This window comes from Pteronotus mesoamericanus, unplaced genomic scaffold (genome assembly GCF_021234165.1).
Source record: "Pteronotus mesoamericanus isolate MK-2021 breed Mesoamerican mustached bat unplaced genomic scaffold, CSHL_Meso_final contig_20, whole genome shotgun sequence".
NCBI lineage: Eukaryota > Metazoa > Chordata > Mammalia > Chiroptera > Mormoopidae > Pteronotus > Pteronotus mesoamericanus.
In genome coordinates, this window is record NW_026555085.1 from 83399903 (window position 1) to 83427242 (window position 27340).

General features: G+C 39.2%; 1 protein-coding gene across 7 annotated transcripts in view; it reads left to right on the top strand.

Annotated features, from left to right (window-relative positions):
- The window catches only part of MYB (MYB proto-oncogene, transcription factor), a 32004-nt gene extending 11762 nt beyond the window's left edge, over positions 1 to 20242 (top strand). Inside the window, exons 8-16 of one of the 7 annotated variants that reach the window (XM_054568938.1) lie at positions 389 to 493; positions 1790 to 2044; positions 3003 to 3353; positions 4852 to 4994; positions 5944 to 6058; positions 6148 to 6273; positions 7122 to 7232; positions 8352 to 8459; positions 20126 to 20242. In XM_054568938.1, coding sequence (XP_054424913.1) covers positions 389 to 493; positions 1790 to 2044; positions 3003 to 3353; positions 4852 to 4994; positions 5944 to 6058; positions 6148 to 6273; positions 7122 to 7232; positions 8352 to 8459; positions 20126 to 20242 — 1431 coding nt within the window. The remainder of the gene's footprint in view (positions 1 to 388; positions 494 to 1789; positions 2045 to 3002; positions 3354 to 4851; positions 4995 to 5943; positions 6059 to 6147; positions 6274 to 7121; positions 7233 to 8351; positions 8460 to 20125) is intronic. The other 6 variants (XM_054568940.1, XM_054568939.1, XM_054568941.1 and 3 more) reach the window with 6 other exon arrangements.
- Positions 20243 to 27340: the final 7098 nt, after the last annotated feature.

A 27340-nucleotide genomic window follows, 5' to 3' on the forward strand; every position in this document is an offset into this window, starting at 1 on the left:
CGTTTTTGAGACATGCTTTATTTCTTCTAAACATTTATTGTCACCTGACCAACTGAAATAAAAAGAGAAGGGGTGGGTAGGGAGGAGGTTGGAGCTCCAGCCAGCCACCTACCACTCTACTTCTGATCAAGTTTGCTCAGGGATTCTCAGACTCTCTGATGTGATAAACAACCCATCAGTCCGCATCCACTTTAGCCTCAGATCTCACATCGCCTCCTTACATGGAGAACAGCATTCACAAAGGTTTCTACAGTGGCCACATTCAGTTGGCTCTGGTTTCATGCCAGGCTCTATTACTGTGTTCCTTCATGACTGCGGGGACAGCCATTGTGTTTACAGCTTCTAATCAGGCTCTTGTCTTTTTTTCTCTCTTAACTTTCCATTTCAGAGACACTATAATGATGAAGACCCTGAGAAAGAAAAGCGAATAAAGGAACTAGAGTTGCTCCTAATGTCGACTGAGAATGAACTCAAAGGGCAGCAGGCGCTTCCAGTAAGAATGTCACTGGGTGCTTAAATGGGGGGATAGCAGTTTTATTCCAGTGTTGTTCTGTGTCTTTTCCCTTCTCTTCTACATAATACGTAATCAAGACTCTGTGTATCTATTAACCATGCTTAAACATGGGAAGTTGCTTGTGCCAAAACAGAGTTGGTATCAGGATGTTGACTAAATTGGAAGTGGTCTTTTATGTTACAATAGAAACTCAATAACTATTAGTGATTATCCTCATTGATTTTTTTTCTTTAGAAGGAATATAATCAATTCAAAGACTATCAGATATAAAAAGAATGAAAATATGCATTTTTTACAAAGCATTGTATCTGTATGATGCCTATTCATTTCATTTTTTCTTTATTATTTTTCTTAACCTGGATTTTAATACTTTATAATTTCAAACATGATTTGATGCATGCTTAGTGTCTACCTCTGAAAAAGATACACACACTCTCTCCATCAATAACTTAGCCACTCTCTTTTGTTTGCACACGTGAAAGCCGTGCAGACCATGACTGGATTTTGACATCTTTTTTAGTGATTGGGCAGCAAACTGGGAAAGCAGCTTGTACTTCATAGTATAGGTAGTTAACCAGCCGAGAGAATAAAAGAGATGTGATACAGAGTAAATGTTTTTTGGTTAAATACTAAAATGATTCTGTGGTCATGCTAAAATATGCTAAAATGCATATTTTAGCTTGACCACTTCTTAACTTGAATGTTTTGCAATTTCTCCTGTTGCGTGGTCATGCTGAAAGGAGACTTCTGTTACTTCGCTCTTCTGCTTTCCTAACCACGTTGATTTGGCAGCCCTTCATTGCCTCAGCGCAATCCTTTGCATTAGAAAGGGATAGCAGCAACAAGAATACATCCAGATAAAAGCAACTCAAACCCTTGCATTTTCCAGCCTTTAGGGAGGTTAGAAAGAGAATAGGAGAAATCTTAATTCACAGCAAATATTTTCGATCCTATTGGAAATTACGTAAAAGTAGATTTTTAACTCCATGCGAGGGTTGTGCTTTATATAACACAGTCCCTTTATTTGCATTTTTAACAAAGGGAGGACAATTAAGGTAATTGTGTGGATGATAGACTATACAACTATTAAAAAGCAGGGTCTTGCATTGATAAAAGGAAACATCTTGACAACTGTTTTATAGGCGCAAGTTCTGGATGATGCAACTACTTTTATCTTTCCTCCAACAGCATCTGATACCTTGTGCAACTTCATTGCTAAGTTCCTTCTCCCTTTCTTCTCCCCGCTCTTTCTTTATTCCCCCGCCCCCTCCTTAGACACAGAACCACACATGCAGCTACCCCGGGTGGCACAGCACCACCATTGCCGACCACACCAGACCTCATGGAGACAGTGCACCTGTTTCCTGTTTGGAAGAACACCACTCCACTCCCTCTCTGCCTGTGGATCCTGGCTCCTTACCTGAAGAAAGCGCCTCTCCAGCGAGGTGCATGATCGTCCACCAAGGAGCCATTCTGGATAATGTTAAGAACCTCTTAGAATTTGCAGAAACACTTCAGTTTATAGATTCTGTAAGTAGAATTGTTAAGGCAAGTTAATGTTTTTAGAAGGGGAATGAGGAAACACATTTCTCAAATCATTGCCATTTTCTATAGCAACTATCATGTTGTTAGCATATATTAATGTAAAGGTGAAAGTATGGTTTTAGTCTTTGTGTGTAAGTTTTTTCAAAGGTCTGATTTCATACGCTACCCAGATAAAAGGTAGTTTTTCACACATTTCCTTCAAAATGCATATTTTTTAAAATAGTGAAGTTAATGACCTACAATAGAGCTTGGGTTGTGGGAATGATGTTTTGAGGTATTTTTTTATCTTTTAATTTCTTTACTTCTTTGTGTTTCTCTAGAATTGTGCTTTGCTTTTGGATAGCACATTAACAGTTATATTTACTCAGAGCTTAAAGAAATCTTTCAATATGTTTGACGTGACAATAAGTTCACTGGTGGTGCATGGCTTTCTCCACAAAAAATTGCTTATTGATTGCTGGTCCCAACTGGTTCACTGAGACAAACCACCTTTAGGGAAACGGACTCGAGTCCAGCCCCTCAAAAGCAGACACTCAATCCATTTCCTTTGTTTCCTAGTTGGTCAAAAAGCTTTTATTGCATACCCATCAGACAGGGATGAACACTGCTAAATGTGCCATCTAGAAAAGGCTTTCTTTTTCTTTGGATTGCACACCAATGCTAGAGTAGCCGGAGGTCCCTGCGTCGCTCAGGCAGGACCGGCCTTGGGACAGCATGGCAGGCCTACCATGCAGGGTATCAGAACAATTGTTAATCCTGGAGCTGTTGCCCAGGAAATCAAACAAGGGGGCCAGGCAGGCATTTTCTTTGCATTCAGCATCTCTTTCTCACTGCTGTGTCTCGGGTGATGGCACCATCATGCACACTCAGTGCTGTGTTTCGGGTGATGGCACACATCGTGCACACACTGTCTCAGAGTTCTGTGCCTCCCACATTGTTTCAGGATTCTTCATCATGGTGTGACCTCAGCAGTTTTGAACTCTCTGAAGAAGCAGATTTTTCACCTAGCCAACAGCACACAGACAAAGCCCTACAGCTCCAGCAAAGAGAGGGCAATGTGAATAGACCTGCAAGAGAGCCTAGCAAACGCAAGTTGAGTGAGGGTTCACTTGGCCCGCTCAAGCCAGTACCTCCTGCGAGGCACAGCACAGTTCCACTGGTCATCCTTCGAACAAGGAGGGGCCACGCCAGCCCCTTAGCCACTGGTGACTCTAGGTCTTTCATACTTGCTGATGTCAGTAGTTCAACTCCCAGTCGGTCCCCTGTCAAAAGCCTGCCTTTCTCCCCGTCACAGGTAGAGCACAGTTTCTGCACAGCTGTTACTAATTTTCAACAGACAACTGAGCCTTAACAATCTAGAAACTAATCCTTTGGAACAAATGACTAATTGCTGTTGCCCTCACTGATTTCATTCCATCGTTGAATCTAGCTGTTGCTAAGTCATACTTCCTCCCAAAATTTAGGCTCTCTGTAGGCTGACTGATGATTTTTTCACAATTCTCTCTTTTGGGTGATATGAAAGATGGTTAGTTGCATGAGATGTGCTTTGTTTCCTTCATCACTAGCATTTAACATTTCTATCTCTTTCTTTTTTTTCCCCTCCTTTTAAAAACTTTAACAGGTTTCTGCCTCTTTATTCACTTGTCATGTGGTTCACTGACCCAGGGGAGGAGGGAAACAAACTATGGTTGGGTCACAGCTAGAAATTTTAAAGTTTCCACTCCATCTTTAAGTGGAAAAGTTTGGGAAGAGGACAAGAACAAATGCTTAATGAAAACAATTTGTTTTAATTTCATTTTCTCAACATTGGCTCTTTGGAGTTGTGCCATAATATTTTATTAGTGCATACTTGCATGGATATTATTGTTTCATACAGTACTTTTTAAAGGCATGAAAATTGTAATTCTTATGAGAAACTCATATTTCTTAATTATTAAAATAATTGAAGTTAATAGATAATTTGGCACTTTAAAACATTTCTCCAATTATGTCTTGAGTTTGTGTTAAGAACAGCTTTACGTATGAACAGATGATGCACTTACCAAAACAATCATCTCACTTTTTTGCTTATATCTTCTAAGTTGTGTTCTGGATAATATTCATTCTACAAGATTTTAATAGATGTTCCAGAAAAACATCTACATATATAGGTATATAAGTTTGGGAAACACAGCATCACACTAAGTTAAAAATTGGTTTCTTTACTGCAGGACCTCTCAGAGTTTTTAATACACTGATATACACTGTGAATTTCCAGGAGGAGATTATGATGTGTGTATTTCCCAAACTTATTTTACCTTGGAACTGTTTGAGGAACACCTATTATTTTCCAAGAACATTATTGTTCTGAGACACAGCTTATTATTCAAGAGTTCTTCCATATAATGTAAACCTTCCATAATAGTGTCTCAGATCATTTAAGAGAGAAAAACAGAGTATAAGAGAAAAACAATCATTACTTTCCAAAAAAAATCACTGTAATGCTTTTAATTTTAACAAAGAGTGCATCTCATTTCTTTAATGGCAAATGTCATTTCTTGACAACCTTTTCTTAGGATTTTGCAAGTTTCCCAGCATTGACCCTAGATTTTGTTTCTTGGAAATCACACTCCAAATCTTGGTGCTCAGTTAAAATAAAACAATATCCTGTCCAATACTACATGTCGTCAACATCTTTATTATTTTACATAATGGGTCAGTAAAACATGCTTGCTTGTTATCATGGTGTGGTTTTTAAATTGGGCTGAATAAAGAATGACTGTTGAAGTAATTTTTTTTCTTCCCATATTTAGTTCCTAAACCCTTCCAGTAATCATGAAAACTTAGACTTGGACATGCCTTCTTTAACTTCCACCCCTCTCAGTGGTCACAAATTGACTGTTACAACACCATTTCATAGAGACCAGACTGTGAAAGCTCAAAAGGAAAATACTATGTAAGTCCTTGGTTCAAGAATAAAGTTATTTATCTTCTTTACTTATATTTAATTAATGGAATATAGCCCCCAAATGTCTGTTCCATGTGTATGTATATGGTCATGTGTATCCCACATTGAATAGTTCAGCCCCGGGCCTATCACTACTACCTAGAGGTGGAAGGTGGGAGGACAAACTAGATTAACCTTTGAAGTTCACGTCAAATTTTCCTATATATGCAGAGGCAGTTTTCATATAATTTTTCCATTCAGTTTTTCTGTTTGTTCAATAAGGTCTTTCCTTCTTCATTGAAAATACCTTTTCCCTTTGATTATAAACCTCTGAATAAGAATGAGTATGGTTCTTTTCAGGTCATATCTTTTTAATCTTATTTTTTTCCTTTTGAAATTTACCTGTCAATAGGACCTCTTCTGACATCTCCAGTATTATTATATGATTAGAAGCCTAAGAATGATTAATCATTTACATTCAATAGTCTCAACCAATTCAAAGAAATGTCAGAGAAGATCAATATGAGTTGTAAGAAACCTTCAGTCTTATTATTTCTAAGTACAATAAGTACATCTTAAAAGATTAACATGTTTTCTATTGTGGGTCCTGTTTGAATAAATAGATAAAATTGATTTATAAATGGCATCAGATCTTCACAATGCTTATGAATGCTTTTAAGGACCTGGAGCAGAGCTTATGTCTTCAAAACAAGTGAAAAAAGATGAAAAATATTTTAATACTCTTAGTCTTAGGATAGTATAATACTTTGGTATATTTGAAAATATGTGATGTATATAATAGCTTTTTTTAACAATACATGTATGATTAATCAGCACACCCAATTTCGTAGCAACAGCAGTATATGGTATTCAGTAGAAAAATACTAAATATGTAGGTGGAGCAGTATAAGGACACATGTTCTTATTTGTTGAACCAACACTTGTTTTCTTTTTAAAGTTTTAGAACTCCAGCTATCAAAAGGTCAATCCTAGAAAGCTCTCCGAGAACCCCTACACCATTTAAACATGCACTTGCAGCTCAAGAAATTAAATATGGTCCCCTGAAGATGCTAGTAAGTGTGTGCAAAGTTTCTGGGTTTAGTTGGTATATTAGTTCAGACAGAAATTTTCCTGATGCAAACATGCCTGCTCTTCTCTTCAGCCTCAGACACCGTCTCATCTCGTAGAAGACCTACAGGATGTGATCAAACAGGAAGCTGATGAATCTGGTATTGTTACTGAGTTTCAAGAAAATGGACCACCTTTACTGAAGAAGATCAAACAAGAGGTAAATCTGAGATCCTCTGCAAGGAACAGGCTGTGAATCCTGTTCCCTTTATTCCTTGTGGGCAGCTCGATGTGTCTGGCATCGGTTCTGTGTAACAATATCGCCTTCCATACAAGATGCTGTTTGGAGGTCCTGCCAGACTGCAGGCGTGTGGCCTTCATTTGGGAAGCTGAGCCACTTCTATCTGCTTCATGTTTGAACAGCAAATATGCTAGAGAAGATAAAGGAAAGAGAAGGAAGCAGCTTTTTAACTGTACTTTTGTCACTGCCACATAGATGGACAGACAATTGATACACAGATATTTAACTTTCAAGATGTCATGGAGAATTGAAAATTAAAATAATATTATCTTTAATTCATAATATAAAAGCAAGGGAATCTAACTTTCAAGGATCAAAATTTTACCTTGGTGGCAAGAAATGTTTCTTACAGGTTAGACACAGTGCCACTTGAATTTATTTGCATATAAGGATAAGTGTTAAAGAGACTGGCCAGACATATATTCATTTTTATTCCAGCCTAACTGAGATATCATTGACAAATAAAGTTGTAAAATATTGAAAGGGTACACGTGATGATTTGATATATGTATACATTATGAAAGGATTCTCCCAAGTTGAGTTAGTTAACATATCTATCACCTCATCTATTTTCCCTTTTGTGGTGAGAACATTTAAATACTACTCTCTTAGATTTCAAATATACAATACAGTGCCATCAACTATAGTTACCATGTTAAACATTAGCTCCTTAAACCTTACCTTACAGAAATTTACTCTTGAGTGTAAAACGTTTCATGGGAAATTCTAGTTCTAGAAACAACAAAGCACTTCCTGTTTGCTTTCAGGTGGAATCTCCAACTGATAAAGCAGGAAACTTCTTCTGCTCAAACCACTGGGAAGGGGAGAGTCTGAACACTCAGCTGTTCCCACAGGCATCGCCTGTGGCAGATGTACCCGTAAGTACACACCCATGTTAGGAGATGTTGGTGCCTCACAGAATTCTGTGTGGCATGTGGGCTTCTGTGGTTTCAGCACCCACAGGGGCGTCCAACCTTAGGGTGTCTCTGGGCCATGCTGTAAGAAGAAGAGTTGTCTTGGGCCACACATTAAATACACAAAACACTAACAAAAACTAAATGAGCCAAAAAAAAAGGTTTTAAGTAAATTTACAATTTTGTGCTGGGCCGCATAAGGCCTGTGGGCCGTGGGTCGGACACCCCTGCTCAAGATATTCTCTCACATGATTCTTTTCTTATGATGATTCATGTTGAATATAAAGTTGAGGTTTTGTTTATGTGTTGGAAATAGATTCTGTTGCAGATTTTGTGATTATTTCCTCAGGCTTTGAAAGTCCTTGCCTCTTAAAAAATCTGCTGTGTTAATATATGTATTTTCCATGAAAACAGAATGTTAATTTTTATATTTTCTTTTAATTTACTTATTTGTCTTCTAAATGTAGTATTTCCTCCTTGTCAAGTTGTCACTTGGTTGGTTCTGTGCTGCATGGTGCTAACCACAGTGTCTATAGTAGATGCTCTTTATTGCACCCTGTAGTGGATTGCTCTGGTCACCACCACTTTTTGATAGACTTTATTTTTTATAGTAGTTTTGGGTTCACAGCAGAGCTGAGCGCCAGGCACGGAGATTTTCCCGTGTACACACTCCCCACTCGTGCACAGCCTCCCTTGTTATCAGCATCCCTCTGCCACTAATTTGCAGCTCCAAAATCCTTTTCTACCAATATGTAACATACGTAGTCCTCCTCACCAGGGATTAGCAAATCTTTCATTTTTAAAAGCATATATCTAATAATTCATTTAGCAGATGGTTTCTGAGTACCTATCTCCTGCCTGGCTTTCCCCCGTATTTCTGTTTGCTGCACTGAGATCGGGGGTAGTGCATAGGTGAGTTCTCCTTTTAGCTCAGTGAGGAGAGAATTTCTGGCAGACACCTGCATTTTTGTCCCACTAATGTGTTTCACGTCAGAGCAATCTACTCTCTACAGTGTCAGACTCGTGTCAGCTCTCATACTATCCAACCCCATTTAAATTTCAAACTATTCTCTTTCCCTTTAGAATATTCTTACCAGTTCCGTTTTAATGACTCCAGTATCAGAAGATGAAGACAATGTTCTCAAAGCATTTACAGTACCTAAAAACAGGTCCCTGGCGAGTCCCTTGCAGGTAATTACTATTCCAACATTGGTTTCTTACAAGTCATTCACTGAAAAACTGTCATTTTTGTTTCAATTTTTTAAAAAGATTTTGGACATAGAGGAGTGGTACTCTTAAACAAGTCTGGATATCTGAAAAACTCCTTAAATTCTTTGTTGCCACTCATATGAAACACACTGGAAATTTTTATTGTAGCAGGTTCCCAATGCATGATGACTTGAAGCATTTCTCACTGTGTCTGAGACTAAGATCATGTGTTACAGTGTCAGTATCGCCTTCTGCTTTTAAATATTCTATAAAAAGTTCATTGGCATAGTTTACTTTTTGTCCCCCAAAGTTTTTTATGCCCCATAAAAACTCAGACATTGTTTAGATTTTAAATGAATGTGAAATGAGCTAACTAAAAAATAATTACAATGTATTTGACTATCAGAGTAAGAAAGTCAAGTGTCCATGTCATGTGGTCAACGTGTTGTTGACCATCTGCTGCTGGGTTTTAATATCAAAAGAGATTTCCCTTGTAATGCTGAAGTCAGTGTATGTTGATGAAGTATAACAAATGCCAAATTAAGCCTGCACCAAATGTAAATAAGAATGCAAATTTTCTCCCCTAAATTATTTAAAGCAGTTTCCAAACATTAAATAGCCCAATACCCCACCACCTGCAGAGTGTCCCCTTCCATTGCTCTGAGCTGCACTAAGAGGAACTTCACAAACCCTAGCGCAGATAAAGAACCTAGATTGAGGAGCAGACAGGCATGTTCAGACTGTGAGTTCAGTGCACTGTAATAGCATGTGTGCTTTCAGAGCTTGCCCTTTCTTGAAAGGGGTTTCCTATCTTTGTGGTACGCCTTCTCTCGCCAAATTGTTAGTATCTTAGAACTTCCCCTTTTTAAGTATTTGTGATATTTAGCATGATATTTTAAGTGATACAAATAATGCAATGCAAGTGATAAAGCTGGAAGAGCTGCAGGCACATTTTGATGCTTCGGTCAATCAGATTGTTTTCCTTGTGGCCTCTATGTGATCCAGCTGCTTTGGTGAAAGATGACCGTTAACTGGAGTATGGGTAGGGAAAGTCAGTGCTTGTGGGGAATCTGCAGTGGTTCCTGGGTCAGGCAGGCCTTGGTGGGCCCCATGTGCAGAAGATTCAGAATATCACAAAGAATTGGGAGATGACAAAGGGAACGAACTCGACCAAGGCATAAAATGGACACAAAAGACAAGTTAAAAGGACGTCAAGGCAAAGGCAGCTTTTTCAGAAGTTTACCTAGTGCTGATCCTGGAGCCAGGGAAACGTCTTTTTGTTTTCCTTTCCTTCCTCTTTCCTAAATTAGTTGGCCCTTGGTTTCCACAGCATGGAATTTGACTAGGTGTATTCTTAAGCTAGATTAAGTTTCATGTATATTTTGTAACTTAGCCTGGGACTCAAATTACATTTACAATAGTATATAAAAAGGGCATTCTATATTTCAAAGAGCAAATGTGTAAATATCTGGAGACATTTATCATTAAAACCTTAGTTATTTTTCTAAAATCAAATCCTAAAATTTTTGGCATGATCAAATAGTGTTTAGCCAAAACCATAGAGCTGAATGAATATGGTAGTGATAAAAAATATATAATATATACAATTGGCAAGTTGTTAGTATAGCTGACCCTTGAAAACATGGGTTTAAACTGCTCGAGTCCACTTACACACCGATTTTTTTTTCAATAAATTTATAATTGTAGGACCTTTGTATCCTCAGGTTTCGCACCCACAGATTCAGCCAACTCGGACCAGAAACAGCATTTTCAATTTGCAATTGGCTGAATTTGTGATCGCAAAGGACTGACTATATGCATTGATCTATATCATTTTATATAAAGGGCTTGAGCATCTGTGGATTTTGGTGTCCCTGGGGGTCCTGGAACAGTTCCCCATGGATACTGAGGGACGACTGAGTTTTGGGGGACTCAAAAGCTGTACACCAATTTCCATCTGTGCATGGGTCAGTGCTCCCAACCCCCACATTGTTAGAGGACCAATGGTGCTTAGAAAATATGGGTTGTCCACATTTTTGCATTAAAGTTTTTACTGCTATTGCACTTTTAACAAATCACTATTGAACTTCATTATCAATATATTTATATGTTATTTCATGAAAACATTACTTGTTTTTGAAACTTGGAATTAAGTAATAGCTCTATTTTATTAATCTATATTTCTAGCATATCACTGAGTCCTATTTGGCACTCTACAGATTCTAATATCTGTATTCTGGGATTAACCAACTATGCACATCACATAGTGAAGGTGTATTTGTCAATTCTACTAAACTGAGTAACTGAGACCCAAAAGTTAATTTTAGAGTCTCAATGCTTCTATCTGCACTATATGGTTTACTGATTTACCCTGCTCAAATATATTTTAATAATCTTTTATGATAGATAACTAATTCATTTTAAGAAATATTTATTAAATGAATGGATGTTACACACCAAGTGTCTCCTTTGTTTTGTGTCATGGAGATCTAGCCCTGATACCATAGAAATATGTGATTCCCAAAATGTTTCAAACTTTTATGATAAATATTGGAAAATGCATGAAATAATTTTAAATATTTAAACATATACTGCCTATATTTCCTATAATTCTAGTTCAACAATATTTATATAGGTTTTTATGCAGTTTGGTCATTTTGTTTGTTTAAAACAGTGCTTTATCATGTTTTCCATTAATAATTTGACCTAATTACACAGATTTCTCGTGGATGGTATTATTGAACATGTTGTGCCTTTGTTAAATGACATGGCTATTTGACCTGAGCGTTTCATATAACATATTACTTCTGTAATCTGTACCTATAACAAATCAAACATTAAGTGAGATTTTTAGCCACACAATCTAAATATTTTTATCACAGTGCTTTTAATTAAAACAACTAAATGTGCTTCCTAAATGTTTTAAAATTCTGATACTTCTAAAATATTTGCCACTTGTAATAGTGCAGTTGATTACCTATCCATCTAATTGTCTGAATAACTTCCCTTCGGTAAAAGAGCAGTTTATTGAAGACAACGGCAACCGTAGCCTTGTGTTTCAATCATCCCTGGCTTAACTGTGGCAATAACACTGCAGACAGCACAACCCCTGTCTCTGAGGCCCAGATACTGGGCTTTTATGGTTCAGCTTCGAGTTCATATATAAGTACACATGCTCATACAAAAATATGTGTAAATTACATTTAATATTTTAAAATTAGAAATGCAAGAAGCTATGACTTTTACATTTCATTATGATAAATCTCAAACATACATAGAAGTATAGAGAATATGCTATGACTTAGATTTGACAATTATTAACATTTTGCCATATTTATTTCATCAAATTTTTATGAAGCATTCTAAAATTCCAGACAATATAGCATTTTACTTTTGTGTATCTCTAAAAGTAAGGACATTTTACTATATATATACCCTAATACTGTTCTCACACATTATTATTAACAATATTTCCTTAATATTTTAATTCTTGGGCTATATTTAAATTTCCCCATTAATCTAGAAAAGACTCTCTATTATTTGATCAAAATTGAAACTGTCTCACACATTGCATTTGGTTTTTAAGTCTCTTAACTCTCTCATTAAACCAATGCTGTCCAATAGAACCTATGCAGTGATGGAAATGTTCCAGGTGCTGCAGTCCACTATTATGGCCAATAGTCACATGTGGTCATTGAGCACTTGAAGTGTACCTAGAGCTATTGAGGAACAGAATTTTCCATTTTATTTCATTTAAATGGATTTAATTAAATAGCCTCTTTTCTTTCCTTCCTTCTTGGAAACCAACCATTTCCCCATGGTGCTCTGACCATTTTATGTAGGTAGAGACCAAAATCAGGGTGCTAAATATGCCCATTTGTTATGTGGGTTGCCATTGAAAAGCAATACATTTTAATAAACCAGAACTCTCAATAGATCCCCTAATATATGAACTATAATGCCTCAGTAGAGGCTATTGTTAGCCATTGTGCACAAATAATGTTACGTTTGTTTTTTTAATTATGCTTAATTTTTGTCTAAAAGTAATTTGTGCTGGCTGCATAATCTTCATACGACTTGGGTTTTTTGTTTTTAAGGTGATTTAACATTAATTGTAAAAGCAGACAAGATTCATAACATAAATGTTCTGAGACCTTTTTGATATGTGTGTCTTTTTTGTAGCTCAGAACATTTGAGATTTTCAGGTTGGACCATTGTTCCACATTGTATGGGGTAGGATGGAGTCGAGAAGCTCAAAATTGACCACAAGTGAGGACAAAAACTTTCAGCCAAGAAACTTTGCACTCTTCAAAAGTTACCCTAAGCACTGGCTGGGTGGCTCAGCTGGTTGGAGTGTCGTCCCATACACCAAAAGGCTGTGGGTTTGATTCCTGGTCAGGGCACATACCTAGGTTGCAGATTCGATCCCGGTCAGTGCATGTATGAGAGGCAACCGATCGTTGTTTCCTTCTCACATCGATGTTTCTCTCTCTCTTTCTTCCTACCTCTCTCTCTCTAAAAATCAATGAAAACATATCTTCTGTGTGGATTAAAGAAAAAACCGCTACCCTGAGAGCCCGAGGCGCGCGCGCGCACACACACACACACACACACACACGCACGCGCACACGGGCACACAAGCGCGCACACGAGCTCCCTCCTCAGCAAGGAGAAAAGAGGTGCCTGATTTTCTCAGTATGCTTTCAATTTGCTTTACATTTTGAAATAAATGCATTTTACCACCAAACATTTTTTAAGGTCGACATTTTCATTAGTAGATCCGAAACTACTTAAGTTATAAGCCTTCTGAACTTCTGTATTTTTCTCTTAAATTATAATTTCCTTTTATTCCTATTTAAAACCCAAATGTAAAAGATGTGTTCATATGCTTTCTACTCACTCACTTTCCTCTTTTTGGTAACCACAGAATGACAGCCTTAAATTTTAATTTCCTGACTTGGCTTGTCATAGCCTTACTTTTTTAAAAAGTAAGTTTAAGTAAATTTCTCAAGCCATTATTGTTTAAACACATTTGCACAACATCAGTGAATTTTAAAATATTATCGCAAGCAATTGAAACTCACTTTTTCTTTTTCAGTTCCATGTGTTTTGGATTGCTCCTATTTTTATAGGAATTACTTATTAATTTTTTTAAAAAATAGGACAAACCTTTTTGCTTGATCAACATTGCTGAGGAGTGTAATAAATTAGCGTGCAGGCAATAAGAACCAGGGTTCTACTCTAGACACCACGATTTTCTAATTGCATGTCTTTAATTTACTTCTTCAGGCCAAAATGCTCTTGTCTATAAATTGGGACCATAGTCTATGCTACATTCATCGTACATTCAAGGTTGCTATGAAGTCCAAATGGATATAATGATGCTTTCAGAATGCAGCCCACGTGCCGGTGTACATTGGTGGTATCTGTCACTAGGCAAAGGCCTTGTGCTGCCTTGTTCTTGAAGCACAGGCAAGGGGGCCTCACCAACGGCCAGTCTCCTTGCCCTGTGGTGTCTTATTTCCTCTAGCACACTCTTTCTCATTCCCTGTTCCACTCTTGCAGAACTGTGTCAGTGGGTCACCAAAAGAGATAGCTGATTCAACTGATTCCTGAAATAAAGGTAGTCAGATATCTTTGGTGTTACGGAGATGAAACAACTGATTTACTGGTTTTTCTCTATTTTTCTGCTACTTGTGTTGGTATGTCAACAGATATGGAAACAGTATGTCTACGGGTGACACAGAGCCTTCCAGGCAGTTCTCAGTACAGTGTGCTCTTGGTGACCTGTCCTCCCCTCCCCCCATATGTATATATGCATTTGGTTCTCTCTTTGGGCCACTTGTTTCAACTCATCCTGGCAAAAATTTACATAGCTGTCAGCAGTGTATCGGCAACCTGCTTTTAATATATGTTATAAATTACTCAAGTTTGGTGGGTTGAGGGGAGGTCAAAAAGGGTAAAGAGGGGATAAGTAGTGATGGAAGGAGATTTGGCTTTGGGTGGTGGACACATAATACAATATACAAATGATGTATCATAGAGTTGTATACTTAAAACCTACAGAATTTTATTAACCAATGTTACCCTAATAGATTCAACAAAAATGTTTAAAAATAAATTAATTAAGCAAGTTTACTGGGTATGGTTTTTGAGCTGACCTGAGAAAGGCTGAATGAATGGAAAGATATGTCAGGCTCTCCAATTCATTGTGCCCCGACCTGGACATTACAAGATGTGGTCTTTTGGTCTGGTCTAGTTTGGTTTGGTTTGGTAAACACTATGATGTTGAATCTTCCCCTGGCCAGCAAAGACAGACTTACTTCAGAGCAATTTGGCACTTGTCCTAATCTTAATAGTCTGGAACTAATAGGTGACTAAGGAAAGAACTATTCTTCTAAAAAATTTGTGACACCCTAGGTTATGTGATTTACACTGACAAAAAGTCTATAAACATGTAAGGGAAGAGACCCCTAGAGAGACCTAGGACAAACTCCAAATTTAGGCAAAGTCCCTTCATGTTAGCCATTGTTAGCTTAGGCTTGGATGGGAAGTAGAGGTACTGGTGGACTGGGCAACTTCCTATCGCTGCCTGGGCCTTCTGCCCCCTAACTTCAGGGTTCTTTTCTATGAAAAGTTAACAGCCCTGGAGTTGAGGACATTTAATGATTTTGTGCATTTATGCATTGGGTGGCATTTATGCATGAGAAAGTTTGGTAAACATTAACCTTACCGTAATGACAGTTTATGTCAGGTTCATCCCTGACTTTCAAGATACAAGATTTCTATGTTAGCTCTTATAACTGATAGGTTTTTAAAAGACAGCCCTTTGGGAAGGAATTCTGACTTTTAGAATTTTAGTCTGGAATATTTTTTTCAGATGGGTTAAATAGAATAATCAAGTCATTCTTATTCTTACTCTTTTGGACATTATTCATATCTGTTTATTATTTAAAAAACAAAACAAGAAAAAAACATAATACCATCTCACAAGCTGCTTTGTTGCTACAAAATCATTTTTTGATGATTTATGCAAATTTCTTATTAGACCTGTGAATTATAGAGCACATCCTTTGCAAGGCTTTCAATATCAGCAGCTGTTGTGTGAAGTTGCTATATGAATATAATAATAATAGTAGTTGTTCAGCATTATGAAAAAAACTATTCATATTCTAAGTGAAAAATATGAAGATAATCTGACAGAAAACCACCTGCGGACCTGGTCCTGTCTCCTTTTATTTCTTCTGTTTTCTACAAAGGATCTGAGTATTTATTTAAAGTGCTTTAGCAGGATATCCCAGTTAAAGCTCTGACAGTTTATTTACAGTTCACTTCTGCCCGGGGGCAATTAAAGGCAGATTACAGGATAAGTAAGGTGACTCCCAGGCAAGAGGAGGAGGATGTGCAGTAGGATTATTAATGTTGAAATGAATCTGGGTAGAGTGACATGTCTGCAATAGTACTATGTGTTCATAATTTCACAAGAATTCATGTGCACAAATCTGGAATTCTTATCAATTCTTTATTGTAAATGAAACTAAAATTTAAAGAGAAGGAGTACAGAGGATGCACAAAGATCTACATGACAGTATTAAAAAGTATTCTTCCAGCACAAAGACATCTAATCCTTGTTTGTCAAACTATTCTGTCTGCTTGAAAAATTGGCCCAGGGCCGTAGGGCTTCAGGGTAAGGGAAGAGACGGAAATAGCAGAAGAGGGGGCAGCTGCCATTTGGGCTGTCGGATTTGAGTATTTCTTTTCTTCCCCAAGTACCTGGCCTTCTGCTCTGGCTTTCACGCCAAAGCATGGCTATGCGTCCACTCTGACCAGTGTTACTCATTCATTGTTGTAAGCAGTGCTTGCTTTGTACTTTGCCAGTACAAAGCAAAGGAGGCACCCACATGCTTGTTTGTTGGCTTTTTGTTCAGCCCACAGTGACCCCTGTACACGGTGGCTACTGTGTCCTGGCGTTTGTCTGCACTGGGAGGTTCAGCTCTTTCACTTATCTTGCCCCTCCTAGTCCCTGAGTTTCAGGGCTTATGTGCCCATGAAATGCTCTGCTTTCCAGAATTCAAATATGTTAGTCAATTTGATTGATTTCTTGGTGAGTTCCATTTGACTTAAGAGAAGCTGACTGAAAAGTTTTCTCAAAACCCTAATTAAAAATATATGGTACCATCCGTATAGTGTTCTCGTCTTAAATATCTGGCCCTGGGGAAGAGCCACTCATGAATAGTGATGAGCCATGTGGGAGATGCAACAAGAACACAAATCCCACTTCAAGTTGAAAATATATTAACTGGTAATACTTGGTATTAGATTCTCCTGAACACATTTGGGGAATTCTGAATTGAGCACCACAATGCCAAGAATCAGAACTTGACTTTTACCAAGAGACATGGTAAAAACAAACATAACACTCTTTCAACATAGTATTTTAAGATACTTAGATTACACATTGAAAAAATTAATTCTGTATCAGTTGAAGCACCGCTAAGGAGAAAAATTCTTGGCCAGTGAGAAACAAAAACCTCCTTCCCGCTCCTCCCTTTTATCTCCGCTCTCACTTTCCTTCCCCTTTTCTCTCCAAGTGTTTGCATGGATTCTTTCAAAATATGTATTTTTGGTTTCTGTATGTATCTTCATGTAATTTTAGATTTATATATAGGATATTAGTACATTAAGATGTTTCATTTTGCTGCTTCTTTAGTCATTTGTTTTTGAAAATCCCCATTCCCTTTTCTCTGTGCTCCATTGCTTTAAGCACTGCCCAGTGCTACCTGGCAGTTGTATGCCACATGGGTGTAGTGAGTACAAACACAAGCCCAAGTTTTGAAATGACCACATTCCATTTTGTTTTTTTAAATCGGGTTGCTTGTGTCAATCTGGTGTTTCAGTGCTGTGCTGAAAAATTTTAGCAACAACACATAAGCTATCAACTAAACTAAAATATGAAATTTGTATGGACAGGTACGCACCAGCGAAACCCAGAGAAACATCCCTTATTCAGAACCATTCCATAGAATGCTATAACCACCCTGGGGAATTTTGTTTAGGAAAACATTCAGTGTGACTCAGGGGCAGAAGGCATGCCTGGTGTCATGTTTGACCTGTCATCTTTGTGAGCCACTGTTCCAGGAAAATACTGCGACAATCCACCTTGCTCTATAGTAGTTCAGGTCCCATGATGAGCCTCTGAGCCTGCAGAGTAAACATGCAACTGTGGCCAGTGCCTTTGACGTAGGTGGCGAGGTGGCATGGCCGCTCAGGCAGAAGTGGGGAAACCCCGCCTGAGCCCTGTGAAAGTTTGCAAGTTAGATACATGGCACTATACACCTTATGTCACTGAAATTTTGTTCCAGCCACTCGCTGAGGAAACCCCATCACCATACAAATACCACGTTCACTCAGAATTATCGTACCTCTTTGCTAAAAAGTCTGATAACCTCGACACCCTATCTGAGAGCTTCTTCCTGCATTCCAAGGCCTGGATGACCTGACCCCGCCCTTTCCCACTGATCAGAACTCGAAAGGAAGCAGGGTCTTACGCTCGCTAGGGCCTGGATTCACATTCTTGCTTCATCACTTAGCTGGGTGACCTTGAAGATGTTCCCTAAATCTTCTCTTCCTTTGAAATTGCCTGGTCTACAAACAGGCGCAATGTTTGCTGTGTTTGGTGTGAGAATTAAATGGGATAATAAGTGTAAAACACTTGGAAGCATGGGAGGCACGTGGCAAGCACTTGGTAAATGTTGTCATTTAATCCACTAATATCCTTCCTCTCTTTCCCTCCCAAACCCTCCCACAAACAACGTACAATTGTCAGCTTCTTGACTCTTTGTTATTCGCCACCTGAGTTATACTCCTTTCTCTGCCGTCTGTCTAAATCCCGCCTGTTCTTGCCCTGTCCCTAGAGCAGCGATTTTCAGTCCGTGTGCGGCCGCAGGCACACCGGTGTGTGCCACGAGGATTTTTAAAACATGCAACACCTGACTAATCGGGGCACTGCTCTGTTTCCTTAGATTGTCAAGTAGAAAGATGATAACACAACAATAGCCATCCGATGTCAATGAATCAAAATTATACCCATTTTTTGGTCAGGTCAGCAAGAAATAGATTTCTTGGTGTGCTGCAGAATTGTAGTAAATGAGCTTGTGTGCCATGAGACGAAAAAGGCTGAAAATCGCTGCCCCGAGCACGGCCCTGGCAGCTCCTCCAGGTGCCCTCGCCGCCTCCTCGCCGGCCGGGCGCCTTTCCCAGCGCCCGCATGACTCCGCCCCTTTCACGGGTGTTCATCGTGCCTCCGAAAGGGCCCTCAAGGCTTTCGAGTGCAGACGCCTTTTTTTTTTTTTTTTTTTTGTTATTCTTTAGTTCCATGGAAAAGAAAATCTCTGATGTCAATATCGGGAATCGTCGTGCTTTTTAAAAACTTGGTTTAGCCCCGACTGGTGTGGCTCAGTCGGTTGGCCCCGCGAAGTGCAAGGCCGCTGGTTCCGTTCCCGGTCAGGGCATATGCCTGCGTTGCGGGTTCAGAGGCAACCTGTCGATGTTTCTCTATCGCCTCAATGTTTCTTTCCCTTTCTTTCTCCCTTCCTTCCCCTCTCTCTAAAAACAAATAGATAAATAAATACCATTGGTTTCATTTTCAGTTTACAAGCACTTGTATCTAATTGTATTTTTATTTCCCTCTTTGCATTGACTGCTGGAGAGCTCAGGGCCAAGGTTGAGGTTTCCATCTAGCAGATACATTGTACTTCATGGCAAGTGTTTTGTGTACAAATCTCACCCCATCTTCATATGATTAATTTTCAGTGCATGTATCTGTGACCCTGCCTTGTCCTCGTTTTAAGCCCTGATATGTTATCTTTATTTTGTAAGCATCTTCCATCCTTTGGGGAACTAAGGAGGGCACAGAGTACATATCTTACTTTGAAGGAAAACGCAGGAAAGACAGGAGCCGTCGGTGTTCAAGACAGACCTAGATTCAAAAAGCCCCTTCACTACTTGCCCTCGCAGTAGCCTTGGGCATGTTGTCTCTACTCTCTGAACTTGCGTTTCCTGCCCAACTGAGGAGAAAATGAACCTCCCTCATGGGGTAGATGTGCTGTGCAAATGAGATCATGTGCAGTAAGTGCCAAACACAGGACCTGGATCTGGATGCTGCCGTTAAATATTAGTCCTTTCTTTTATCTTCCAGTGGGTCTTTAAAAAGTAAGCTATCCTGCCCAGCCAGTGTGGCTTAGCTGGTTGGGCAACAACCCACAAACCAAAAGGTCATGGTCCAGTTCCTGGTCAGGGCACATGCCTGGGTGGCGGGTTCAGTCCCCAGTCAGAGTGCCTTCCAGTGTGCACATAAAAAGCAACCAGTCAATGTTTCTCTCTCATATCAATATTTCTGTCCCTCTCTTTCTCCCTCCCTTCCCCCTCTCTAAAAAATAAAACAAAATAAAATATTTTAAAAGGAATGCTGGATCCCTGGTTGTTGGACAGTTAAGATTTTATCTGACAAAGGCTCCCTGATATTCACCACTCGCTCCCTGGAGGTCAAAATTCCCTCTGCTGGCTCTGCTGGGATTGGGATGCCATGTGTGGGCTAAACTTTGTGCTTTCTGTCTGACCTTGCTGTTGCCTTGTTTTTCCCTCTTTAGCCTTGTAGCGGGGCCTGGGAGGCTGCATCCTGTGGAAAGATGGAAGATCAGATGACAGCTTCCGGTCAGGCTCGGAAATATGTGAACCCCTTCTCAACCCGGACTCTGGTCATGTGAGACGCTCCCAGAGAAGCATTATGGTTTTCAGGACACTTCGGAGCGGCTTAGGATGTTCCATTCCTCTACATGAAACTTTTCATGAATGGGAGAAGAACCTATTTTTGTTGTGGTACAACAGTTGAGAGCAGCACCAAGTGCAGTTTAGGAAGATGAAATCTTATCGGATTTCACCCAACTAAAAGGATTTTAAAAAAATAACAGTCTTACCTAAATTATTAGGTAATGAATTGTAGCCAGTTGTTAATATCGTAGTAAAGATTTTTTTTAAAACATAAAGCAATTTATCTGTATTTTAGAAGATCCAGCAGTCCCATATTTTTTCATGATGAGGTTTTTGAAATTTTACAGACAAAAAAATCCTCCAATATTTCACTTTTCTCAATCACTAAACACAATGCATTACTATAAATGTTGGTTTGAATACCAGGGAGAAACTAATCAAGATTGTAAATGCTCATTTATGGTTAGTAACATTGGAGGTACATTTATTGTACTAAACCATTTCATGAGTTTTTTTGTTAGCTTGCTCTAAAAGTTACCATTGTATGAAATAGTTTTATAAGAAAATTATATTTTTATTCAGTAATTTAATTTTGTAAATGCCAAATGAAAAATATGTTTTGCTGCTACAGTCTTAGCCTGTAGACATGCTGCTAGTGTGAGGGGGCAGTAGAGCTTTGAACACAAGGAGAAGAAACTTGGTGTTAGGTAATTGACTATGCACTAGTATTTCAAACTTTTTTACTTTTTATATATAGTTTTTTTTCTTTTTGTAATACTTTGGAAAACTTATTTGGGAGACTTTTGCATTTGTTATTGGTTTTGTTGTTGTTGTTGTTGTTACTCTTGGTTTATAAGAGCATGTGTTGCACTTCTTTTTTTTTTGGGAGATCTATGTTGGTGACGTTCTATGTTTTATTGGGAGTTTACCTGCCTCTTCTTTAATTCAGGAGTGATGATGTGTTGTCCCCATGGTTTTCAAGTGCCTGGTTTAGAACTGCCACACATAACCTGTGTTTGCAGCGGGTGAAGGGAGTCTTGGTAGTCTTTTAAAAATATTTGGTGCACAGTGGTGATCCCAGACCTATCAATATGGCGACCTCAGAAATATTGATATGTACTAACTGCCTCAGAATGAAATAAAGCTATGCCCTTATTTTACTTATCTTTGACGTCTCTCTTACTTGCGATTATGGATGTTAATTATACTTTTTTAAAAATGCAGTGAACTCAGACTTCTTTCTTCTGTTCATTGGTATACCCTCTGAACTTCACATGAAGAAGCCCAGAATCATTGCTTTGGAGAAAGAAGCACAAGAGTACCAAGTTCAGTAGTGCGAGCAGTGTTCACACTGGGAATATCCAAGGAGGGTTCATTTACAAGGGTACTGATACCACACACGCGGGCAGGGACCAGGAGGACCACGGGGGTAGCGCGCGCCCATGGGTGCCATCCTGAAGAACGCTGCCTTGTGCAGGGGGAGAGTCCGAGAACATATGAGTCCATGGGAGAAGTCATGGCCTTTGGAGGCCTTACAGGGGCAGCCAAGTGTAATCCTTAACTTTCCTTCCCCTTCCCTCCCATCTCTGCCAAGGGTTCTCCTCGTTGGCAGGACCAACCAGAAGTTAGAGAGCAGCTGGATGTAAGTCTCCGAGGGCAGAGCCAAAGGACATGTATCTGCTGGAGCAAGGACAGAGCGACCCAGTCAAGTCATCCAGTCCAGCTCCCTGTTTCCAGATGAACTTCCCCTGGCTCCCATGTCTCAGCTCAGTTTTTTTCACTGTACTACAATATGCCTTTCACATGGGCTCCTTATAACTTCCTTTCATCATTTTTTCTCAACTCGGACTTGGAATTCTCCTATACATGATGCACTTGGTGTCCCTAGAGCCACAAATTTGTTTCCCCTCATTAACAGTCTTCAAAATTTTAGTATTCTTTCATTGCATTTCTGATAGATAACACACCATCCCAGCATTAGGAAGCTTTCTATATTCATGCACTCTTAAAGAATTTTCCAGGTGCTGATTCTGCCACTTACTAGCACTTTGAACTTGGACAAATCACTCACCTCTGTGCCTTTTTTCTTCATTTGTGAAATGAATTCATTCTTCCAATGAACTCTGGTTAAACAATGCACCATATAAATGTTTGTTATTAGATATGCTTTCCATAATTAAGTGATACATGTAGTCTATCAAGACAGTCTATCAGTAATTCACCTGGCTGATAACGTGCATTGCCAATTACAGAATTAAACTCAGGGGTCATATTATTACTAGTAATCTAATGGCAGGATGAACCCAGCATTATACAGAACTGAAGTAAATATGTACTTTTCCAACAAGTAGGTAAGCCAATAACTAGAAACTAAAAACCTAAACTAATGAAAAGTAGCATAAATTTAGGTTTTAGATACAAATACTCACATTCATGTAACTCCCATTTCAGAAGCATGTCTAAAACATCTATTTATCCTGATCACTTTTTAAAATCTTCCTGCTTTCTACAGCAGAGAATCCAGTAGTAAAATAAATTGAAACAATATTACTTACTACTCAAAGAAATGTGGTCCTTTTGAGTTATTATGTGTAAAGCTGTGTCCATGTGTGCAAATCTGGAGAACAGGATAGACACTGAGAAGATTTTGAATTATCTCCCAGCCACAAGTGAGGCTGATAATCCAAGATGAGAAATACATACAGTGAAGAACTTTTTTGTTTCATTAGAAATTATATGCTATTAGAACTGGAAAGGACCTTAGCCATCGTAAGGGGCTTCTAATAAGGGGCTCACCACTTTGCTTTATTGAAAGAAAATCCATTTCGGAGCCCAGCCAGCCTTGGTTCAAATTCAGACTCTGCTCTTTACTGGCTCTGTGACTTTGTATGACTTTTACTTAATCTCTATAAGCTTCTTTTTACTTATATTGGAGATAAAAGTACACCTCGAGGTTGTTGGGTATTGTGATTACATGAGATATTACATGTATTCTTGAATCCTTGTAAAATGTTGCAGTGGCTATTGATTGGACAAGTCACTGTAATGACTGGTAATCAAAGGAAAAACATGTCTATTGCCGACCAATGGAGAGGTGAACACCACTGAGGCCCATGTCCCTGATTGAGTGTTAAATTTATTCTTTGTATGAAAACTAACTTTAAACCTATGTTATATCTTCTTAAAATATTCATAATCATTCTAATATGTATTTAAATATGTGGGGAACATGGCGTATAGTTTGTCTTAAACTTGTTGGTTTCTAATTTGCAAAAAAATAAAAAATAAAACCTAGTAGATAAAATGTGATGTGCAGGTCAATTACACTGCACCTAAAATACAAGTTTTGGTGCTTATTTTACTCCTTTAACCATTGCTATTATAAAATAAAGTTTTTATTATTCACCATTTTTAGAGGGTAGAATTGAGTAAAGGAACTTGGCTAAAATGCAAACCTTTTTTAAATTAAACTTATTGTGGTGACATTGGTTAATACAATTGTGTAAGTTACAGGTGCACAGCTCTATAATACATCACCTATATATTGCGCTATGTTCACCACCCAGAGTCAAATCTCCGGTCACTGTATATTTGACTCCCTTTCCCCTTCCCACCTCCCCCACCTCTTTTCACCACACTGTTGTCTGTTTTATTTGTTCATTTGGCAAAACTGTTATCCACAATTTTACAAAGTAACTTTTTGTTGTTTACTTGTCTACAATTTTACAGAGCAACTTTAGGAACAAGCAAGAGAAAGCTGAACTGTAAGTTTCAGGGAACTTGTTAATATTTTGGTGATAAATAGGTAAGAATTCTTTCAAATCAACATTCAATGCAAATGTCCTTAATGCTAATGTAGAAATTGGAGACATTGATATTTGCCTCTGGGAACATACTTCTTTTATTCAGTTAGTATGTGTTCAGCACCCACTGTGTGCTAAGTACTATGTTTGAAGTTGGGGTAGAGCTCAGAACAATGTAGATTTTTTAAAAAATCCTTACCAACTGTGAGCTTCTGTTCTGCTGGCAGCTACAAACAAGTAAGTGGCTAATTATGGTATGGTTGTAATAGAGGTAACAGGGACCCATGGGAGCATCAGATCTAGACTTGGAGGAACAGCACAGGTTTCCCACAGGCTGGGCCTCTAGCAGGACTGACAGCTAAAGGCAAGCTAAAGGAGGGGCTTGAGTCAGAGGGAGCAGCAGGGTGAGGGTAGCCTCTGAAATTTGCAGATGGAAAACACCCAAATACAATGACTTGTCTTATTTCAAATTCATAAATGACAAATTGCAGATGGGAACTCAGGCAATCCTGCCTGAGGGTGTCATCTGGTATATTCTTTTCCCCATACTCCAGACAACAAGCTTCATACCCCTTCTTTTCTAATTCTCCATTGCATCTCCATCCAATGCCCAGCCAATAACCTTGACTCATCCACCCAGGAGATCATAGGAGTATTCACCTTCCCACACCAAAGCCATCACAGACCTACACATGTCCTGAACTCATTGCCTTCCATCTGGTTAGGGTGGATGAGCACCCCCAGCTGCAGCCACTGGCCAGCCCTTCCACTGGGCCTCTACGGAGCTATCCCCTAGTACCCTCCAGGGCCTCATTCTGCAGATACTATCTCTTTCTCCTAGATCATAATGTCTTCCTCTCTCCGGAATCATTCTTACCACATTAACAGGGTCTGCATCTCCCAGCAGTAAAATATAATCCCCACTTTATTGCATATCACCATCATACTGATCCATATATCCTCTCCTCTTCTCAGCACGACCACATGCAGGGGTGTCCAAGCTGCAGCCCACGGGCCACATGCAGCCCAGAATGACTGTGAATGCGGCCCAACACAAAATCATAAATTTATTTAAAACATTATGAGGTTTGTGTGTGTGTATGATTACACTTTGCAATGTATTTAATGTGCGGCCCAAGACAATTCTTCTGCCAATGTGGCCCAGAGATGCCAAAAGTTTGGACACCCCTGGAAGGGGTCTTCTGCGGTCATGGTGACCACATTCCCTCATTGCCTCTTCCTGCGGTCCACACCGCATGACCTTTCATCATCCCTGCTCCACCTTGCTTGCCATGTCCCTGTCACCAATAGCCTCCATGCTACCAAATCCTGTGGTCACTTCTTAGGCTTAATTTTACTTTGCCTATCGTAGGCCTTCAACAGAACTGACACTCCCACTTTCTGGAACCACTTTCAGGGCACTGCTCTCCTGGTTTTCCTCCTTTCTCTCTGGTTTCCTCTGTTTGCTACTTCTCCTGCCCTCAGACTTGAGGTGTCTATTTTCCTCTAATCACTTTTCCCAAGAGATTGCATTATTGCTGTTGCTTTAAATACCATCTCTGTCTTCTGGAATTGCAGACTCCTGTATCCTATTCCAGGTTAACATCCTTCCCACATAAGCATCTTAAATTTAGTCTAAAGAAAACAAAATATGTAATCCCTCAGTGCTTCTAATTTTCTTATTCATAGTAATTAGCCCTAATTTGTTAATTAATTTTTTTATTTCTCAAGCCAAAAATTGTGTCATCTTTGAGAGAATCAAGATGGCGGAGGAGTGAGTGGAAGTCACACCGACCTCCTCCCAGGACAAATCTGGAATTACAACTAAACTGGGGATAACTCACCTGGAAAAAACAACTGAACAATAGCGAGAGAGGAGCCTTATAACCTCAGATGGACAGAAGAATCAGCTTTAGCACAACCTAACTGCCATTTACCTGGTCTCTGGCAAAGGTGGGGACAGAGTAGGCTAGAGATGCCTGAGGAGAGACTGGACATGGAGGCTTTGGGGAGAGATCGGAAAGAGTAGCTGGTGGGATCCCGGTGCTGACTCCTCCTGCATGTGGTAACAGCCATTTGGCTCAGGCAGACCACTCCCCTGAGGAGCAACAGTGTGAGAGGACCCAATAACTCCACACCCAGGAGGGACTCTGCCCCACCCTGTGGTGTCTAAGCTGGCCTGCTGAGTGCAGAGTGACTACATTAACAGCTGAAGGAGACAGCCACAGACAGTAGATTCCTGGAAGTCTCAAACAGACTGCCTAAGGTCAGACAGGGTCAACATCTGACATCATCAGAGGCAGATCCAGAAAAAAAAACAAAACAGTGGTCTCCTACCATAGAAGTTCACACCACAAAGTCAGGAAACCAAAACAGATCAATTTAAAAAGCAGAAGCAAAAAAGAAGAGTCTCACAAATAATGGGAAGACAAACACCCCCCACTCAAAGGGAAAGGAGGAATCCCCACAAAGAGAAATAAATGAAATAGAGGCAAGTAAACTAGCAGATATTGAGTTCCAAACAACAGTTCTAAGGAAGCTTAATGAGCTAGCTCAGTGAGCTCAGAGAGAATTACCAAAAAATGACATGGAAACTATGAGGAACTTACTGCAACCTATATCAGTATGAAAAAGGACATAGAAACTGTCTATAAGAGACAAGAGGAAATGAAGAATACAATTTCTGAATTGAAGAACACAGTAGAAAGAATCAAAAGCAGACTAGATGAAGTGGAGAATCAAATCAGTGAGCTGAAGGATTAGGTAGAAAAGAGCTCCCAGAAAGAGCAAGAAAATGAAAAAAGATTCAAAAACAATGAAGAGGCATTTAGAGAAATGCAGGATAACCTGAAACATAATAATATTTGTATAGTAGGGATACTAGAAGAAAAGAAGAGGAGGTAGGGATAGAGCACCTATTTGAAAAATGAATGATGGAAAACTTCCCTAATTCGAGGAGAGAAAAAGTCACACAAATCCAGGAAGCACAGAAGGTCCCATTCAAGAGGAACCCAAGGAGGCCCACTCCAAGACACATCATCATTAAAATAGCAAATATCAAAGACAAACAGAGAATCCTAAAGGCAGCAAGTAAGAAAGAGGTAGTAACATATAAGGGAGCCCCAGTACGGCTAGCGTCAACAGAAACACTACAAGCCAGAAGGGAATGGCAAGAAGTACTCCAAGCAATGAAAAGCAAAGGCCTGCAACCAAGACTGGTCTACCCAGCAAGGCTCTCAATTAAAATGGAAGGTGAAATAAGGAGTTTCCCAGACAAAAGAAGGCTAAATG